Source organism: Astyanax mexicanus, chromosome 10 (genome assembly GCF_023375975.1).
Source record: "Astyanax mexicanus isolate ESR-SI-001 chromosome 10, AstMex3_surface, whole genome shotgun sequence".
In the NCBI taxonomy this organism is placed as follows: Eukaryota; Metazoa; Chordata; class Actinopteri; order Characiformes; family Acestrorhamphidae; genus Astyanax; species Astyanax mexicanus.
Window position 1 is genome coordinate 5421489 of NC_064417.1, and position 22556 is coordinate 5444044.

The window sequence follows — 22556 nt, forward strand, 5'->3', positions numbered from 1 at the left end:
TCACTTTCTCTTTCTCTTTTTCTCACTCTCTTCACACACGCACACACACACTCCCTGTGCACTCCCTCAGCACTCATTAACCCCCCTGCCTCAATTCCACTCCTCCAGATGCTCCAGATGTGTTTGCAGCGTCCCCGTCTATGTTATCCCGATGCTCACACGCAGCCCAGGGCCACAGCTTTCCCACAGCAGCTGAACCGGACCAGCACGCAGCCGGCAGCACCCGGCCCGATCGGCTTCACACTTCTGTTTATTTTAACACTCCTCGCTCCCCCGCGCTGCACTCTCGCCTTAAAACACATCCTCTTACACTCAATTATTTCTTACATTTAATTATTTCTCATGTGTGAGTCAGTAAGACACGCAGGGATTCTATCAAAAGTGCACATTCTACACTTTGAATCCATGTGTTAAAAGATGTAAAAATGAACATTCTTTTTTGGACCTCCCCTTTGTCTCTGCTGTTTTCAGTGACACCATTTTTAGTAATGCATAAGCCTTCCGCCAATCAGAGACAGCTTCCTGGTTCACAGTCACCTGATTTTAGACTTTATTCACCTGTTAGCCCTCATTATCTCTGTGTATACTGTATATCGTTGCTGTCTAATGTAAAAATCAATTTTTGTCGATTTTTAGTTTACTACATAATTTTAACAAACCAATTGTCTCTTACACTGTGTCAAAATTTCTTGATTTCTTAATCGATCAATAGAATTTCTTAAAAAATACCTGAAATAAAAAGAAATAAAACGTTTTTATATTGACTTCCTTTGAAAGTTCAAAAGGTTTATCTCTCTCCTGTATATTAGCTTTTTTGGAAATACTTGTTTTTCATTGGACAGGGATGATATACCCCTTTGTTTGCACACTTTTAACTAACTTTGCAAAGTATTGCCAACACACCCATTGTCATTACAAACAAAGTGTTTTCTTGTCTGTTTGCCCTATTATGTATGATATCCTCTTACTATCTGTTTACTTTCACATCTGCAAACATCTTTTTTGTGGTTTGTATGTTTGTTTTATCTAACGATAATAATGTTCTTATAACCTAACGACTCGTCATGTGTTTATTGTGTTTTACGGTGTGTTAAGACTTTGAATTTAAGCACAGGTTTGTATCCTAATAGAAGCACTGTATCACTGTATTGTGATTTAAATAAAGGTTACTGGTGCGTGTGTGTGTGTGTGTGTGTGTGTGTGTGCAGCCTTGTTTACACTGTTGTTTACACTCTAACATGTACAGAATGGAAATGAAATGTAAATGGAGTTTGCTTCGTTACTAACTTTGTCATGAATTATTAATTGTGTAATGTAAATAATTGTATAGGAGAACAACAAGGGAGGTTAAAAAGCAGGCAAGCGGCGCTGTGAAAGTGAGTTCCTGGGGAGAAAGTGAGGCTCTAAGTGGCTGTCAGAGGCAGGCGGCTGGGGAATAGGGGGAGCGAGGGAGGAGGAGGAGAGGAGAGGAAGAGGAGGAGGAGGAGAGAAGTGCAGAAGAGGGGAGAGCAGTGTTTGTTTTAATTGTGGCTCCTGGCATGGCCAAGCGGCTTGCTTTCTCTCTCTCTCTTTCTCTCTCTCTCTCTCTCTCTCTCTCTCTCCATCCCCACACTCTCTCTCTCTCTCTCTCTGTCTCTTACTCTCTCACTCTACCCATTCTAAGATGGCACGCTCTGAATAAACACCCGTTTCTCCTGGAGGAACTGCGGATGCTTCAACTTTCGAGAGGAGCCCAGTTTTAGCCCTCAGAACAAATGGATTAAGTGTGAGTGTGAGATGTGTAGAGCTTTAATTTGAGCCCTTCTGGTCTGCCTCACGGACACGTTGGTCAGTGTGTGTTAGTGTAAAACAGCACAGACGCTGATGTGTGTGTGTGTGTGTGTGTGTGTGTGTGTGTGTCTCTATGACGGATAAGTACTGTACTGAGTTATGACAGTTCTGCGAGGTCTGGTAAACACACTCTGGCTACAAACAGCTGCTGATGAGCTTCAGCAGAGTTAAAGCAGCTCTCTGGCCCTGCAGGGGCGTGGCTTGTGCTGGGTATTAAAGGTCGATACCAAAAAGGCGACGAGTGAAAGTTTAAAAACAATTCTGTGCCTGTTTTTTGATACTCTGAATGAAACGCATGCGCATTAATGCATCAAATGCATCAAATGCCGAAATTGTCGACACACCGCCAATGGCTAAAATCTCAGGCGCTGTCTCTCGCGCTGTCTCTCGCTCTCTCTCACTCAAGCTGTCTCTCACTACACATAAAAAAATGATGCGTGAAATTTACTTGAAAAAAACGTTTCGCAACTTTCTGCATTTGCTTTTTTAAGTAAATTTAATTTCAGATAAATTTAAGTTACTTCAACTCGGTTTCAAGACTTAAATGTTACATAAAGTAAATAAGTGAACTGAATTCAGTCAATTCTTTCTTTTAGTAAACTTTACTTCATTTCTGCAAACAATATTACCTAATTACAATTACTTCATTTGTACAATATTATTATATATAATTTTTATACAAAAGGTTTATTTTGTAAACAGACTCAAGTCACTCACTGTCTCAACACATGGACGGCATGTAATACATTATTTTTAGTATACTGGTATAAAGAATGTATTACATGCCGTCCATGTGTTGAGACACTGTTTAAAATTTGTGTTTTAACTAAAAATATATACATTTCAGGAATTATTAATTTATTATGTATCATACATTATTTGAGTAATATTGTATTAATGAAGTAATTGTAATTAGGTAACATTGTATGCAGAAATTTTGTAAAGTTTATTAAAAGAAAGGATTGACTGAAGTTCAGATTAATTATTTACTAACTTTTAAGTCTTATTTCTAACATTTAAGTCTTGAAACCAATTTGAAGTTACTTAAATTTATCTGTAATTAAATTTACTTTAAAAAAGCAAATGCAGAAAGTTACAAAACTTATTTTAAGTAAATTTAACTCATAATTTTTTTTTTCAGTTTCTGTCACTCGTGCCCTTTTCTCTCTCTCTCCTTAGATATTATAATACACTATTGTTACTGCCCCCTCTCATAAATACAGGGAACTAGCAGAATTCAATAATAATATTCATGATTCTAAATAATTTTGAAGTGACTGACACCACTAATATAATTTAGTTTAATTTTGTCAATTTTATGCTGATATTTTTTTTACAAAGAAATAAAGCAATATGCATAGGAAAAATGTTTGTCGTTTAAGCACAAGCAATGATTTTTGTTCTTTAAAAAAGTGCATTTTATTCCTTCCATTTAATTCCTTCTGTACTTTGCAATTATTTTTACAACAGCTTGGTTCCAAGCATGAAAGAAAGTAGCTGGTAGAGCTGGCGATTATTATTGTCCTGCTTTAATACGATGCATATTTGCACAAATACAGCAATACAACAATTTGTTAAAAAATTACACATGAAAGAAATTTGTATATGGCTCGACAGGTAGCTTGTAAGATTAGCCAGCATGCTATCTGCCCACGCCTTTGTCTATGTCTGTTTGTCTATGTCTATTCACAGACAATGCTTTCTGAAAGCCCATGCACTGATTTCCAGTATGGAATCATGCCTGTTATTAATGCAGTGCCACCTAAGGGGCCTAAAGATCACCAGAATTCAATTGTGACCATCAGTTTTGTCCCTTTGTGCCCATTTTCCACATTTCTTGAGTTTTTCTGAATCTTTTGATGATGTGATGTACTGTAAACGGTACGAATTCAAAGTCTTTGCAGTTGGACAGTAAGGAATGCTTTCTGAAATGGATCCAAAATGTTTATATCCAGACTTTAAATGAGTTTATGAGCTTTCTAGCTCAAAAAAAGTAGTTTGTGACACAAGAAAAAGCAGACAATCTATTTTAGCTTATAGTTTTTAGCTTAGTTAGATTATGTTTTAGACTTATTGAAGTAAAAGCAGCATCAGCAGTGAGGCATCACTTCATTAAGGACTTTTTGGCTCTGGATTAAAGTATAAACACAACTTCACTTATCCATATCATATACAAATTTCACTTTAATCGAGCTTGTATAGCATTTATACATTCACACACACACACACACACACACACACACACACACACACACACATACACACACACACACACACACACATATAAATGCACACACACAGACACTTCAGTTCAGACAGCTCACTTTAGGATGAAGTCAGATTGTATCCATTAAATCTACTGGAGACAAACTCCTGTAGTATCAGCACTTCAGTTCAGTACAGCAGATCATGGGTCTAAACACACCTGCAGCGTATGACGCAGATAGCTGTAATTGCAGGGCATATAGTGCTGAGTCAGTACAGACTGTCCACTCAGTGTCCACTTTAATTTAATACACTGAGTTTACCTAAATCTGCTCTATATTTATATTTAGAGAAGGTAACCTGATGTCTTTGCAGTGCTGCAAATCATTTTCTGTATATTTTATACAGAAACGTATACAGTTCTGATAAAAATGTTGCTGTTTAAAGGTAAATGTTTGAGTTAAACAAACATTGTTGTTTTGTTCTATAAACTACAGACAACATTTCTCCCAAATTTCTAATTAAAATATTGTTATTTAAAGCATTTATTTGCAGAAATAACAAAAACGATGCAGAGATTTCAGACCTCAAATAATGCAAAGAAAACAAGTTCATATTCATAAAGTTTTAAGAGTTCAGAAATCAATATTTGGTGGAAAAACCCTGGTGTATTTTAATCCCATTTTTCCCCAAATCCCAAATTTTTTATGGGTCTTGGCATCATGTTCTCCTCCACCAGTCTTACACACTGCTTTTGGATAACTTTACGCTGCTTTACTCCTGGTGCAAAAAATTCAAGCAGTTCAGTTTGGTTTGATGGCTTGTGATCATCCATCTTCGAGTTGTATATTTAGTAATAGATATTTACGATATATATGTCTATTTTCTATATTATCTATGAGTATACGTTTTTAATTTCTTGATATTTCTCTGTTTTTATCCAGTTGTACTGTGTACGACTGTGAACTAGGCTTGATTTGATTGGACGTCTTCACATCCAATCACGCTGAAAAGCCTAAATCCTTCAATAGTCACAGCACTCAGATCTGGGAGTCCTTTGGTTTTTATTTATGGTCAATATCTTATGATATTAATTTAAAGGAAGGTCGGTTTGAATTACCTAAATAGCCCATTTTAACAGAGTGATGGTATAAATTTACTGTGACAACCTGAGATTTGATGATAAAACCTTGTTTCTAAAAGAGTGAAGTCTAGATAACGTTAGCTAACAAGCTAGCCGCTACAAAACACCACCAGAGTCTAAAAACAAATATGTAGAGTCCACATTAAATCCAGGAATAATCATGTTCTACATGAAAAACATCACTTCCTCTTCCTACAGTGCCCTTTTCATCCTTAATTCAGTTTACTTTGACAGGTGTGAACACTCCACCATGTGCACACTAAGCTATTAAACTGAGACCGTACAGGAGCAATTCTTTAAAGGTCACCTTCCGTCGTTTTTTCTTTCATTTTAAAATGTCTAGTTGTGGTCTCTAGTATGAATGAATGACATGTGAGCCGTTTTTGTAAAAAAAAAGTGCTCAGGTGTCTCTGTATAGCTCTTTTTTAATGGACTGTTTTAGGGGTGTGTCCAAAATGACCGGATTCCAGCTTTGCTCATGAATATTCATACATGCAAACAGAATGCAAATATCTCTCCTCTGATTGGCTAGGAGCACTGCGACGCCCCTCCGCCGCTCTGCCGCTCACTGCCTCCCACCTCCTAACTGATGAGCGGTGATGTTGCGTCGCTTCAGCTCCGCCTCTGGGAGTTTCTCGAGCCAAGGTGGGCTGGTCTGTGAGTTTCTGCCTACGTAGGCAGAAAGATAATTCAAAATTCACCCGTTTTTCGGAGGGGGGGAGGGGGGATTTCTTTGCTTAGCTCCTGCAGACAATGGGGGCTGCAAAACAGTTTAATGTGCAGGTGTACACATTCAACTCGGAGAGACCTACTGTATTCCACAAAAAACAAGAAAAATCGGATTTTCGCGGAAGGTGACCTTTAATATTAATATATACATATATATGCATATATTACAATATATCAATAAAACAGATCCTTATATCCTTTACAGAAGCTACTGTAACAATGGCAGATGAGGAATACCATAATAACACAGCGTAACACAGCATATTTGATTGTAGAATATAGATTTGAACATGTTTTGGTTTTAATGTGTGGCAAAGCATCGGTCCAACTGATTCAAACTGACATACAATTAAACTAATCCATCACAAAGAATCAGGACCAAGTTCAATTTACAGTTATTGCTTTGCTTGTGATGCATATAAACATCCAGCAAATATATTCCTGTTTAAAATGGGTAGAATAATAATGCATTCATAAAAAGACTCTGTGGGAGGAATGGATATGAATTTATTACAATGGCAGGCTAATGAAAGGATTTGTTTTTTGTTTGTTCAAAGTTCTTGAACACTTATATCTCTACCAAGTTCCTGACCAATCAACAACACCCACATATACAGTACTGGTCAAAAGATTTAGAACACCCTGTGCCAGGGCTTTTAAAGAAAAAAATGAATTAAAAACTGAAAAATTGTATATTGTCAAAAAAAAAGGGGGGTGCTTTTTTACACAGTTACACAGAGCACACTCACACTTTCATCATAATAACTGGACAAAAAACAAATAAAATATATAAGAGCTCTATTGTAGTGATCTACAGCACACCGTTAAATTACGCACTGTTCAGCTGGATTTAGGTCATGTCTGTGTGTCTTTAGTATCATAAGGAAGCAAAAAATACACCTTGCGCCGCTCGAAACACGCAAAAGACATGTACTACTGTAATTCTCTTAATTAATCATGGGTGTGTTTTGGGCACAACATGAAATAAACCAATCAGTGTGCCAGTTATCATTCCCTTTAAGAGCCAGGTGAGCTCTGACTTTGGCGCATGTTAGTATCTTAGCAGCGCTGCGCTTTTGTGCGTCTCAGCACAGGGCATGTGCGTTTAGGCTGTGAAGATACACCAGCAGCTCATTTAAGGGAACAGTAATGTTATTTTATTCTTTATTCTGTTTCTAGTTAAGGTAAAAGTTGTGTTTGCCTCTGCAGCACATGTATTTCCTGCCGCCAAGAAAAATTTACCTGAACACACCTCACGTCCAGACCACCATGCCCATCAGTGTAAATATATTCCTAAACGCTGATGCTATTTTAATGGCAGGGCCATTAAAAGGTGTTAAAATAGACTGTGTTCTAAAACCTTTGACAGAAAGTGTAAAATATTGTGCACTTCATCCAATGCACTCTAGCCTGAAATATCGTGCCATATTATCCACCCCTAATTATCACATCAGTGAACCACTTTTTTGCTGTTTTTAGCAAAAGAAAAATTCACACTATTACCATTTCCCATTATAAATATATACTAGAGACAGATTATATCTGTCATATCTGTATTATTTATTTGACTTTAATGCTGGATATATGGAGATATGTAGAGTGCAATAGTTAATATCATGACATTCTGGGTCATTGACTTCTGTTACAAATCTGATGAAAATTCTTGTATTTTTTTATATCTCAGTTAGGGGTGTGCCAAATCATATCATATCATATCATATCAGAGACTGTAAAAAAGATGGCCGCCGTGTTGCCGTTCCCATTCATTAATGAAAATGAAGCCAAAATCTTCCTCCATGTTGTCGATCCTGAAACCCGAGTCTGTAGAGCGCAGTAGAGACCAGAGGAGGGAGAAAGACTGTGGAGAGACAGCCTACTCATTTAAATAACCCCGCCCCTGAGGGCTGCCTCCACAGAGCTCACACAGTCTATGGTCCCAACCATACAGTCATTGGTCCCACCCCGGCTAGGTGTAACACAGCCCTTTTACCCAAAACCACACCTTTTTAAATAGAGCTGAATAACGTTTTAAAAAACAAATTCTGTGGGGGTACAAAAACGGAGGTACAGTATATTGGAAAAAAAAAAAACATGATTGAAAGTTGTCTGTCTGTTTTGCCATCGAAACCAGTGGTGATGGTTGGGGGTACACAGCTTTCTGCAACTGAACAGCAGGGGGCGCCCGACCTGTGGTGGCTTCACTTTTGAGAGACGATGCTCTGTCCAGCTATACACAGTCTATGTGTATGCATTCTTGAAATAATTTAATTGATTTAATTTAGTGTTTTGTCATATCACCAAGAGTATTGATATCGCGAAAATAACGAGAAACATTGTGATATTATATTATTTTATGGTTATATCAGAACCAACCCCTACTAAAAACCCAAACTCTGACTATGTTCTGTTCTGACTATAGAAAAAGAAGCAGGTTTGGAAAGGAGGCCTCATTTTCTCATCATTAAATACAGGTCTTGAGCAAATACCTAACAGCTGTGTCTTCTTACTTGGCGAAACACTTCTTCTAACAAGCTGTCCGCCGAGATTAGACATTGTTTGCACAGAAACGCAATCTCTGGAGGCTGCGTTTGCTGTTCGGCGAGCCTCGGCGCTTTGAGTGAGACGGCGGACACATTCCAGGAAAGGAGCCAGAGATGAGGCTACTCTCGGGGAAGACCAATTATCTCTTCATCTTCATCAGATACTGCAGGCCACAATTTCATACAAACATAGTAACATAGTATTAGGAGCGATTCGCCTTCTAGAGAGAGAGAGAGAGAGAGCCATGATCGAATTCATGTGTGCCTCCTTATAATGATCTCGGCTCCTAAATGCTGCTTGGTTCTGAAGTGCAGTTCAAGGAAAAGAAAAGCCTTCACATATAGAGATTCTACATTTAAAAGTTTTTTTTTTTTTTTTTAAGAATCCTGAAAGTATTCAAATGGATCAACAAAAACTCTTCTACTTCTACAGCCTTCCTCCAACTAAGAAGTTTGAATTCTCCTGCGAGTTTGGGGATCGCGTGACCTTTCCCTTTTCTCATGACACTAATTGCCTGAATTCAGTTTAGATTAGTCTCAACTCGCCCATTTGTCCAGCATATTAAACTCGCAGAGGCGTGAAAACTGCTGTGAATTACACCAGCACTCGCACATTCCTGTCTGGGTTCAGCTGTAACTCAACAAGCTGCAGCCCTTCCAGAGACTCTGCTGATACTAAGCAGCAACCAGCACAAGAGAGAGAGAGCTTTGGGCTGGAATTCAAATTTTATAGATAAAAAAAAAAAAATACATAAAATCGCTTGTTGTAACTCTTCCAAACGAAACTTATTTATCTCTTTATCTTTTTTTAACTCTGAATCTAATTACACATCTTTTTACAGTTAGTTATTTAACCCTTGTGTGGTGTTCATATTTTTGTTACTCGTTTACTTTGTTACTTGTATTTAATTCAGCAAAATTAAGCGATTTTACATTAAAATGCTTTACACATGCTTGCTTCACCTAAATTGCAAGCAATATAAACAGCTTACATGGTTAATATTTGCCCTTTACCTTTCTTATGTTACATTTCTTTCAAAAAGTGCTACTCTTTTTTTTTATTAGTTTTTTAATAAAATGTAAAAGAAAATGAATTTAACTCAAGATATGAGTAGAAAATTTGTTTAGTTTCAAATTTACAAATGAAGCAATGTTTATTAGCCCTTGGCCACACATACTGTATGTAATAAAAATGTGTGTGGGGAGGGGGGGGGGTGTACAGTGTGTGTTTATCGTCGAAAATGTGTTTTGATATATGTTTTTTCACAAAAAATGAGCCAATGCCAATGAGTTTGAGTTAAAAAAAATATTTTTTTAGTATCATTTGATGAAAAATGAAAACGGGTCCCACAGACCCGAACACCACACAAGGGTTAAAACATGTACTGGTCAAACTGGTCAACAGATTTACTTAATTTTTACAAGGTCTCTAATCCGAAGATGGTTACAAAACTCATGTGACATTTAAAAATCATGTTTAAAAAGTCACAAGTCCACTAATTCCTTTAATTTTCTCTCAAAAAGTCTTAATTTTAAAGAGACGGTTGACTGTTTCAAATAGCCAAATACTATTTATGTCCAATAAATTCCCTCCTGTTACTGGAACTCACTTCTGTTACTGGAACTCACTCCTGTTACTAGCACTCATTCCTGTTATTTTTTTATGTTTTGAGTAACAGGAATGAGTTTTTAGCATAGAATTAGCAAAAAGAAGAATTAGTTTAAGAATTGAAGGACGGTCAATATGAAAACATTTAGTGTCTTTTAAAGTATCCTCAAGTGCTGTCACCCCAAAGACCATCAAAATTGTTATGATACAACTGGCTTGTATCAGGATCGGTCTAGGAAAGGAAGACCAAGAGTACCTCTGTTGTTCCCATGGGGTAAGTTCATCCGAGTTATAGGCTTTAGAAAGCACAATTTAACAGCTCCCCAGATAAGAGCAAACTTAAATGCTGGACAATGAAACTGAAACACCTGGTTTTAGACCACAATAATTTATTGTGGTGACGGGCAGTTCTGGTGGAAACAGGAGAGTTGAGGTGCACATTGAATTCTGCCGTGATTTGAGCAGCCGTGGTTTTATGATTTTTGGATAAAATCCGGGTTAGCACCCGAACATCCCTTTCAGACAGCTTCCTCTTACAGCGTCCACAGTTAATCCTGTTGGATGTGGTTGGTCCTTCTTGGTCGTATGCTGACATTACCCTGGATACCGTGGCTCTTGATGCATCACAAAGACTTGCTGTCTTGGTCACAGATGCTCCAGCAAGACGTGCACCAACAATTTGTCCTCTTTTGAACTCTGGTATGTCACCCATAATGTTATAGTGTGCATTGCAATATTTTGAGCAGAACTGTGCTCTTACCCTGCTAATTGAACCTTTACACTCTTCACGCTCTTACTGGTGCAATAATGTGCAATTAATGAAGATTGGCCACCAGGCTGCTCCAATTTAGCCATGAAACCTCCCACACTAAAATGATGACAGGTGTTTCAGATTCATTGTCCAACCCCTGTATATCGTCGCTGTCGCATTTTGGAGAAATTCTATTGGTCCATTCCTCAAGAAATTTTGACACAGTGTAAAAGACAGTTAGTTTGTTGAAATTTCATATCTATTTATCTAAAAAATGTCAAAAATTGAGATACTTGTTTTCCAATGGACAGCAACAAAAGTTTCATGTTGGGCTGCCACGGTTCAGGACAGTAAAAAGGGGTCACGGAAACACTCTGTTCACCTTGAAATTGCCGGCATAATCATCAGGACTGACTCCTTCTCTGCCTTCCTTCAGAGCAATCAGGGTGAAGCCTCGGAAGTAAGATGGACTGGAGGCGTACAAACTCACTGTAGAGAGAGAGAGAGAAAGAGAGAGAGAGAGAGAGAGAGTGGGAGAGAGAAATATAGGTCAGATGGAGCAGAATTTAGCTAAACACTAGGTCAGATCTCAAAGGTGTGCTGGGGCATTAAAATGTGTCAGCATTTCTCTGTGTGCTTTTCCCATGAACCAGAACCAGCAGCAGCAGCAGCAGAAGAGGCATGCAGGAGCCGGCACGCCTGGCATGGAAGCCTCTGAGGAGGAGGTATCTGCTGCATAATGTGGGCCACTTACTGGAACATTACATTTTAAACAGCACTCATAATTCACCGGGGTCTGTGCAGGAGGATTACTCGCTGGACAATATATTCTAAAATATCTATGTAGACTAGAATGCAGTTAACGTTTCCTGGAGTTCTGTTTAAGGGTTTGATTCTGAGACTGTTTGAAAGATCTGAGTTTGCAGGATCTTTGGGTAGTTTGGGTCTGTTGTTTTTTATTTTATAGTGAGCACTGTAGTGTTTTCTTCTCTAAAGCTTTCTAAATATCCCTCATTAGCTCACGAATAACCCAGATAACATGCCAATATGGGTCTTGTATTGGTAGCACTACTGTCACAATATATGTATATATATATATATATATATATATATATATATATATATATATATATATATATATATATATATATATATGGGGGGGGTCACATTTAGACCATTTAATTTATGCAATGTTGAAAAAAAGGGCAAAATGACAATAAAACCCTGTGAAAAAAAGATTTTTGGTATTCAGTATTTTCAGTCAAATCTACAGCGAGTTTTTTTTTGTTTTCATCCACCAAATTTCATTTTAGTGCATTTCTAGTAACAAATAGGCCAATATTTAGGTCAACAAAAATGACTGAGCTCATTTTGATATACTATACAACAAGTAGATAGCATAATGGAACCAGATAGCTCTTTTCTAATTTTTTAGGACGATCATCTATGGTCATTTTATTCTGCTGAAAATATAAATTACACAAAAAATTACAAGTAAAAACAATTTTCACACGAGTTAAAATATAGTGTCAAAATCTTTACCTTTCTTATACAAATACACAAATAAAAAAGAAAATTACTGATTTTAAACAGAGCTGACATATGTGGATGCGCCAAATTTTTGGCCAAAAATAAAATGCAAAAAAGCTATTTCGATGTTCAGCTAAGTGAAAGTGAAAAGACTGAGTAATAAAAAAAAAATTTGAATCGTATAAATCATACTGTGATGTGGTTTTGCTTTGTAATGCAAATGTAGTGCATTTTTCATGTTACTTAGTTTATGCAATTGTGAAAAATGTGGCATAATTAATGAAATCCTGTTCATATTTGATATTCAGACAAATATTTTGCTAAATCTTTCATTTTGTTTGGTTGTGGGAAAAATATAATTTCAGTGAATCTCTAGTAAATATACAGTGCATCTAAATGCCGTAATCGTGAGGTTTTGTCCACTGGTGGTAGGCTGAAATGAAGGTGCCCATTTAAGAAGCCAGAATGCAACTGGGTCCGAACAACAACAACATATAAACAGTACCAACCCACTCAGAGCCCATGCCCACCCTGAACCCACCTAGCCCACCTTCTACCCATGTGAGCCACACCTGACCATGTTGACCACCATGAAAAGCTCTTCTTGAGTTTGTCAGTGTAACATTTATCAAATAGCAAATTTGTCTCCTACAGATTTACATTAGTAAAATATTTTAAATTCTAAATGTTTCAGATTACAAAATGTTTTAATAAAAGTTTTACTAATAATATAAAGACATAAAAGTACCATTTTTTTTTTTCAATTTTATGTAAATCAATGAGATTTTATGGCGATGTGCATACTTCTCCATAGTGGAATAACATGTATTCTGGTTGTATAAGAGGGGGTGGGCGGGGGGTTAGATTTTTTAAAAATGCCTTGACTACTATTTAAGTAGTCAACAAACAAATATGTCAGTTGACATAAACTTTGGTAACATTGTATTATTATATAATATTTTTCTATGATTTAAAATTGCTGGGGACAAATTGACCCCAAACATAAAAGATATTAGTAAATTTGAAGGTAAAAGAAGGGTTAAGTGCAAGAAAGTACTTCCTCTCTGTTTTTAGAGTGTAATTAATGCAATAGTGAGGAGGAGCAGTAGTAGTTCTGCTTAGCTTCTTGCTATACCCTCACATGCACAACAAACCCTCAACATAAACATTTAGAGCATGCATGTGTTGCTTTGAAATGTGTTAGGGTAACAGGACTGGGTGAAACCCAGGGACACAATTAAAATGTGCATTTTAACTTAAATATTAGGGATTTATTATAAATAAAAACAAAATATGGTTAGGTTTAGAGTTAGAGAGTGGGGACAGGTAACAAATGCTATTTTTTTTCAGTGTTCTTAATAGTTTAATGTTTTTAGTTAGATACATAGCCTATCTTACTTTTGCAATTAGGTCAATGTACAAGACACTATGCTTAATAATAAAAATGTATTTTAAAGTTATTCTGTGCGTACATTTATAATATATGCAATAATTAATGCAATAGAGGCTTAACTGAGCTCTGAGCAGAAAGATGAGTGGAGCTGTGGAGTTTAGCTTCTTGCTATACAGAAACCCTCACGTGCACAACAAACCCCTTAACATAAACAGTAACAGTAAGAGCATGCACGCTCTCGCGCTCTCAGTGTAAATGTGTTAGGGTAACAGGACTGAGTGAAACCCAGGGACACAATTAAAATGTGCATTTTAACTTAAATATTAGGGATTTATTATCAATAAAAACAAAATATGGTTAGGTTTATATAGTTAGAGAGTGGGGACAGGTAACAAATGCTATTTTTTCAGTGTTCTTAATAGTTTAATGTTTTTAGTTAGATACATGTCTTACTTTTGCAATTAAGTCAATGTACAAGACACTATTCTTAATAATAAAATGTATTTTAAAGTTATTCTGTGGGTACATTTATAATATATGCAATAATTAATGCAATAGAGGGTTAACTGAGCTCTGAGCAGAAAGATGAGTGGAGCTGTGGAGTTTAGTTTTTTTGTTGCTATACAGAAACCCTCACGTGCACAACAAACCCCTTAACATAAACAGTAACGGTAAGAGCATGCACGCTCTCGCGCTCTCAGTGTTGCTTTGAAATGTCCTTCTGCTCGCGCTTCTTCTCCTCAAACTGAAGCCCCCACCACTGTTGTTCTCCTCCTCCTCCTCCTCCTCCTCCTCCTCCTCTCACCTCTGTAAGTGCTGCCAGGCTGGTAGGTGTCCGGGTCTCCCTCCACGCGCAGTCTGTAGTCGTTATGCCCGTCTCTCCTGGCGCCCCTGCGCTGCGTCCTGAGGGTCCGGCAGTAGCCCTCTGAAGCGCCCGCCGGCCGCGGAGCTCCGAGCAGCACCGCGCTCAGAACACAGCACAGCAAAACCATCCCCATGCCCGCGTGCAGCATGGTCCAGAGCGCGCGGCGAACCCAAGTTCACAGCCTGGGTATAATCTGAGCACGCACAGCTTCAGCTCAGACCTCCCAAACCCAAACTTAGCGCTCACTCAGCTCAACACGGCTCTCACACCGAGTAGGAGGAGGAGGAGGAGGAGGAGGAGGAATCCATGAATCAAGTGTTTAGAAGATTACAGGCTTTAGTCCGGAGAACAACTGGTCCAAACAGCTGATCCCTCCCAGCCAGCGCTGCACGCGAGCTCCTCTCTCCCCGGATCTGCTCCTCTCAGCTTAGCTCTGCTCTCCACCACAGACAAGCAGCTCTAGCGCAGAGCAGATCCAGCCGGCAGACTTTAAAACAAACCCCCCACCCCACACACACACTCTCTCTCTCCCACACACACACACACACTCTCTCTCTCACACTCTCTCTCTCTCTCTCTCTCTCTCTCTCTCTCTCTCTCTCTCTCTCACACACACACACACACACACATACACACACTCTCTCTCTCTCTCTCTCTCTCTCTCTCTCTCACACACACACACACACTCTCTCACTCTCTCTCACACACACACACACTGAGAGCAGCTGCTGGGCTGGAGAAAAGACGAGCTGCTGCTGCTGCTGATCCGCGCTGGAAGCACTGAAAAGCTGAGGAAGGCTGAAGTCTGGGGGAGGTACAGTAGGCTAAAGTAGTAAGAAGAACTCAGAGAGAGAACTGGGAGAACTCAGGCAAACTGAGGAGAACTCAGGAGAGCTGAGGAGAATTGAAGAGAACTGGGGAGAGCTCAGAATTGATGAGAATTTGGGACAACTCAGGTGAACTAGAGTGTAACTGGGGATACATCCAGAGAACTGAAGAGATTTGGGGAGAACTTAGGAGAACTGCGGAGAACTCCGAAGAGCTGAGGAGAATTGAAGAGAACTGGGGAGAGCTCAGAATTTAGCAGAATTTGGGACAACTCAGGTAAACTAGAGTGTAACTTGGGATACATCCGGAGAACTAAAGAGATTTGGGGAGAACTCAGAAGAACTGAGGGTAGCTTGCGAGTACTGGGGAAAACTAAAGAGAATTTGGGTTGAACTGAGGAGTGCTAAAGAGAGATGAGTAGAACTGATGAGAACTGAAGAGAACTGATGAGTGCTAAGGTGAACTGGAAAGAACTAACAAGGATTGAGGAGTATTTGGAGAACTGGGGAGAACTCAGGAGAATTGAGTTAAACTCAGGAGAACTGAGGAGAACTCAGAAGAGCTGAGAAGAATTGAAGAGAACTGGGGAGAGCTCAGAATTGAGGAGAATTTGGGACAACTCAGGTGAACTAGAGTGTAACTGGGGATACATCCGGAGAACTGAAGAGATTTGGGGAGAACTCAGGAGAACTGAAGGTATCTCGGGAGAACTGGGGAAAACTAAAGAGAATTTGGGGAGAACTGAGGAGTCCTAAAGAGAACTGAGTAGAACTGATGAGAACTGAAGAGAACTGAGGAGAACTAAGGAGAACTGGGAAGAACTAACGAGGATTGAGGAGTATTGAGAGAACTGAGGAGAACTTAGGAGAATTGAGCAAAACTCAGGAGAACTGAGGAGAACTCAGAATTGAGGAGAATTTGGGACAACTCAGGTGAACTAGAGTGTAACTGGGGATACGTCCGGAGAACTAAAGAGATTTGGGGAGAACTCAGGAGTACTGGGGACAACTAAAGAGAATTTGGGGAGAACTAAGTAGTGCTAAGGAGAACTAAGTAGAACTGATGAGAACTCATGAGAACTGATAAGAACTGAGAACTGGGGAGAACTCAGGAGAATTGAATAAAACTCAGGAGAACTGAGGAGAGCTGTGGAGAAGTGGGGAGAACTGAGGTGATTACACCATTACCGTCTACATGCAAGCACAATTTACAATGAAGTGCTTTTTCATGAGAACCCTGAATAAGTCAGATAACAAAGAAGTATCTCAAGCCCCACTCTTATATTCTTTTGCAGGTAACAAAAAAAAAAATAATAGGCATATACAGCATTACAACAGCAGTACCACAGGCGATCCTGTAGGTCTGACAATACATCATCTCAGACATTCCTCTCAGGGTTCTTTTGTTTGAAGCTCAGTGTGTGGTGTTGTTTCCCAGTCAGCCTTACGGTTTCTTTCTCCTTTCTCTTTCTGGTCATGTACAAACCAACACCAGAGACCACCTAACTTTATCAAAGGCTGTGTCAGTCAGCCGCTCTCCCCGGCTTATGTCTACGCTGCCTCCTACCCCTGGTTTTCTCACCTCTGAGGTGAGGAGCTCTTACCAGAGGCGATACGGGGAAACAAACTTGATATTTCTGAGACAGCGTTGATATGAAACCTGTGTAATTCCAGTGGTGGCCTTATGTATAGACACTGTGACTCCTGATTCTTATGTCCACCACCTTTGAGTAGCACCTCAACCCATTTTTAAACCTTTTTAAAGAGGCACATTTTAACAAATTAAATAATCTACCTGAAAATAGAACAAACTCAACACACACAGCTCCCCTGCAGTCCAATGGATTGTACTATAAAAATAGTACAAAAGTCTTACTTAATTGTGCTAAGTGTACTTAACTCTACCTAAATGAAACTATTTAAAATTAGTTATTTAATTTAAAAGTTATTTAATAACATACATTCAAACATTTAATATATACCTATTTAAAAATATACATGAAAATTGAAACATACTACTTCATGTATGTAACCCCATATTTTAACTGTTTTAATAATGTTATACCTAAATATATCTTTTTTTTATTACCAATGAAGTCATTTAATTTAGTTAATTAATTTCTAAAGTATATTTGTAAACGAGTATTTTAGAAGTATATAGAATTGCATTAAACTAAAAGTGTACTTCTAGTTAAGTGTCTAATTATTTTAAAATACACTATGTTGTACTTTTTAAAAAGTATGATCAAATTTAATTTAAATTCAAACATATGATGAAAGCATAATATTCATGTATTTTAATATATTTATAATATATTTGGACCTGGAAATCACCAAAGCTTCAATGTGGGAACTCTCAAACGTCAGAGCAATGGAGAAAAAAAATTACATTTGTCCAACATTAGGGTTGACATAGGGCAGACCTGCAATGATACAAAACAACACAAAATGTAACCAATGTAAAGCTGCAGTCTAAAATATGTACCAAATTATTCACTTACAACAAGCTCTTGTACACTTTTGTGGAACAAGTTAACGCTGTGTGTCTGAAAGTATGTGAAGCTGACCAAGAAACCTACTGAGAAAAGCAAACAGACAAATCAAACAGTCGAAGCTGCTGCTGCTGCTTCCAGAACAATGGACCGACCGCCATTGTTCCAGACCTCAATATCATTAAATGTGTCCAGTAGCAGTAAGTGGACTGAAAGTGCTACTAACACTAAATTTGGAAAGAAAAAAAATCTCCATGCAGGTTTCAGAACACAAACATCCACCACCATGTTTAACAGATGGTATGTTTTGGATTTTGCGCAGGAGATCGGGGTTTCTGTGAGTCTCTTCAAAGGAATTAAAGATGCAATAAGGCTGGAATAAGGCTCTGAACAGTGAATCATCCAATGTCAGATTTAATTACTAAAGTGTTTTTTATTTTTTAGACATGGAAAAATAAGTAACTTTAGTACTCAGTGTGTGTTTTAGTGAATGATGGCTTCTAACCTCCACCTGAACACCACTGTATATTGTCAGAGTAGTAAGAAAAGATGAGTAATGTCATTTTAATTGGCATACTAGGCAGCCCCAGCTATAGACAGCTTTGTTTTGGGGGGGGGGGGGTATGGGGGCAGTAAAACATAATGGGTGTGCATGTTGATAGTCATATTTTTAAAACCAGAGCTTATGATACTGGCTAAAGCTGATGTATGAAGTAAAAAAAAAAAAAAGGTTAATGCGTCTTCAAACTTATACGTAAAGCATAATACAGTAATTGAAGAGTATACTTTGCTTATGTAAATAAAAAAAAAGATTATCTATTTGTGATTCATTTTAATAACCCACCTTGGTTAAATTAGAATTATACTGATAAAACAATTCTGTTATGTGAAAGAAGTATCTATTCATAGGCTGAGAGATCTTTGTAAACCAACTTATTTATGAGACATCCATTGTGAAAAGCTCTGTATAAACACATTTGAATTGCATTTAATTGAATATGAGAGCTGAATATGAAACTGAGATGCTGACAGAACAACCATAACAAACCCTCCTCCAACCAAACCCACCCACAGCAAAAAGAGGTAGTTTGGGAGCATAAGAACCAGGGACAAGAGCTTTAATATAGTGATTCTGTATGTGTGTTTGTCTTCTGAAAACACAGCCTTGCCCAAAGTTACTTGTAAGTTATTACTTCATTGGCTTCAGTGTGAACTTCTACACTTTTAATGGACTCAAAAAAGCAAGGCAGCGATTGTTTTCACCTCCTGATCTCCAGATCTCCAGATCTGAGCACACGGGGAACGTATCCTCGGGTTAGCCTTTGGGGCTCCTGACTGAACACCCAGATGGGCCGGTGTGAAATACGACAGCAGAATCAGTGCGCATCTGCATAACATGGAGAAAAGAGAGAGAGAAAGAGAGAGAGAGAAAGAAAGAGTCTCACACCCTGGAAACTCCTTTTGTTTCTCCATATCGCCTCTGGTAAGAGCTCCACACCTCTCCTCAGAGGTGAGAAAAACAGGGCTAGGAGGTAAGATAGACATAAGCCGTGGAGAGCGGCCGACTTACACGGCCTTTGATAAAGTTAGATAGTCTCTGGTGTTGGATGTACGCGAACAGAGTGGGGAAAAACTGAAAGAAACTGACTGTATCACTAGGGTATGACTAGGGAACATCAACACTGACTGACTTTCCAACAAAAGAACTGATGTAAAGTCAGGCCTACAGGATCGTCTGTGGTATATTTTTAGTTAATGCTGTATACGCCTTTTGTTCACTTCAGAAAGGACACGCTTGACTTGACTGCCTCTCTTTACTTCAACTGAAAATCGAGTGAAACACGCTGTAACGTCAAGTCATTCCCAGGACGCCTAGCTAACCAGGCAACCACTTACTCCATAAGATAGCTTTCAGTGCTTTAAAAAGGAATGCATCACTGAAAAATGCTTAGCTTGCAAGTAGGAAATGAGAGCCAGAGGGCCGGTTAGCATTTTGCAAACGAAGCATACCGAGTCTTTTCCATATAGCTTTTATTCACTGTTAGCTATGTTAGCGCTTTCCATGACGTCTTTCTTTAATGTATGGCTGAATCATGTCTTTAAAACAATGGAGAAGGAGCACAAAGCCATCCATGCGTTCACAGAGAGCAGCGGAATAATCCATCTCAATAAGTCACACGATAACCGAAGAACTGAAGAACTGCAGAACTTGAGATTTGGAGAAGTTTTTACGGTAATTTTAAGTTAGAATAACCGCAATCACTTTAAAATAAAGCTCATTTATAAAGGGTTTATATAGCAGTTAAACCACATAAATAGAAAGGACAACAGTGACACGTAATTTACTAAATAGTGATTCCACATTCATTTCTACTCTCAAACCGCAGATCTTTCTGAATGCTAGTCTTAATTTATCTTAGCTATTTTCCATCGGTCGCAATTAATGTGTGGAATAAAATATAGAATATGGACAGTCAGTTTAGCCTTTAGTAGACCGTGCTGTGTTTCAGGTTTGTGGAGGACACACACTCTTTGTGTTTTCTGCGTCATTCCATATGTGTCCCTTAATTGTTTTCATGTCTTTAATATTAATCTACAATGTAGAAAATACATTGAAAATGCATAAAGTGCTGTTAAATGTCTGGGAAAACACCAAAGTCAGTGTTTACAGTGTTTACCGGGAGATATTACAATATTTCAGCTGCCAGTTTCCACTGTGAGGAACATAGTGAGGAAATGGAAGACCACAGGCACAGCTCGAGTTAAAGCCTGAAATGACAGAACAAAAAAAAAATCTCAGATAAGCTAATCACACTGTGCATAGTTCGAATTCAGAGCAAATTGCTCAAGGAGAGGCTGTATTAGAGAGTAATGCAGAAGAATCCTTTTCTGAGGACACGCCACAAACAGAGCAGCTTCAGGTACGCTAAAACTAAAGCACATTTAGACAAGACAGCTTCAATTTGGAATAAGGTGCTGATGAAGGTGGACTGACGAAACTAAAATTGAGTTATTTGGAGGGCATTTTTTTATGCATGGTGGAAAAAGAACACAAAAAATGGACCATCCAAGTAAAGTGTTACCAAATATATTTTATATAACAGATCCGAAAATTAAAATTGCTGAAATCTGAAATTGCTGATCTGAACAACCAATGAGTTGTGAGTTGACTGTATAATTTGAAATATAGGGATTGAATATATTGCAAGGCATTGTATTTCTCTAGGTTGACCATTCCATCATTCCACCCCAGTAAAGGTTTAACGTTTTAGTAGAAACAAACAGAGCAACCGAACACAGTTTCATAGCCAGGCAAAAGTAAAAAAATAACTCAACATAATTGGATTTCTATTAAATAAGAAGAAGGTCAGTGGAGGCCAAGTTAGCACTGTTTTTAAAGAACTCTTCTGACACGTCTCCGCTATCTTGTTTCTTGAGGTAAATGTTGACATTTTACTCTGGAATAAAGGTAACCTTGCATCTTGTGAGGTCACAGCACAACGCACCACTAGGGTTTAAATCATATCTTCAAATATATTGCGAGAAAGACATCATAGAGTGCAGAGACGTTACGGAACTGACATCAAATTTAGATTATGTACATAATGCCTCTTGCAGAAGGCTGAAGCACTCTTTAAAAGCCCAGGTGTGAAACTTTCTCTCATATATATGTTAATCATTTGCCGCATCAGCAGACTCGGGACAGCCAGAGCCCAGGACAGGAGTGGACCTGCAGGGCTAAATAGCCATTCTCTCGCTTCACGTCAGGACCACCTTTATTTGGGGTTTTAGTGAGTTCTCCTCATTGTAAATAACAGATTACTAAGGGCTGTTTTCTCATGCCACTTTTGCCACCAGATCATGAGTGACGTACTACATAACAGGGATATGTCTTTTTTGTAGTCCTTGAACATTCTTCGCACAAAAAGTGACATTGTTGAATGTATTTTTCTTTTATTTATGATCTCTAAAAGCTCTCACAATTGGGCTCTGGTACCCCTTGAGGGTCCTTTTTGGGTATCACTTTATTTGGATGGTCCATTATCAATCTCATAGATCTCATAGATAGACTCTTTGTTGATTCTCTATAGAACCTAACCCCAGCCCTCTTAACCTTAACCTTAAATCTAACCCTAACCCTAAAATAGCCAGAAAATATACATACCTTATTTGTGGTCCTTTGAGGACTCTTCATCCAAAAAGTGACATTGTTAAATGTATTTTCCTTTGAATTACGATCTCTAAAAGCTCTCAATGTGGATCTCTGAGACTCTTGAGGGTCCTTATTGGGTTACACTTTAGTTGGATGGTCCATTATCGATGCCCCATCTTATAGATACTCAACTAATATTCAATTGAGTATTATTTAAATGTAACTTAACTCTTAGTAGAATGTACTGTAAATGATTCTCTATAGTACCTAACCCCCTACCGAAAGTGACATTGTTGAATAAAGCCTTTGAATAAAGATCCCTAAAAGCTCTTAAAATGGGCTCTGGGACTCATGGGTGTCTTTATTGGGTAACAGTTTATTTGGATGGTCTATTATGGATGCCTCATCTCATAGATACTCATCTAACATAGTTTTATGTAAGTGATTCATCTATAGAACCTAACCCCAACCAGAACCCCAATCCTCTT

The 22556-nt window shown here is 38.3% G+C and overlaps 1 protein-coding gene across 1 annotated transcript in view; it reads right to left on the reverse strand.

Annotated features, from left to right (window-relative positions):
* Positions 1–15066, reverse strand: part of spon1b (spondin 1b) — a 115234-nt gene extending 100168 nt beyond the window's left edge. Inside the window, exons 1-2 of the mRNA XM_022683819.2 lie at positions 14537–15066; positions 11191–11297 (exon numbers count right to left, since the gene is read on the reverse strand). Of these exons, the coding sequence (XP_022539540.2) occupies positions 11191–11297; positions 14537–14744 (315 nt within the window). The 5' untranslated portion in view covers positions 14745–15066. The remainder of the gene's footprint in view (positions 1–11190; positions 11298–14536) is intronic.
* Between the last annotated feature and the right edge of the window lie 7490 nt (positions 15067–22556).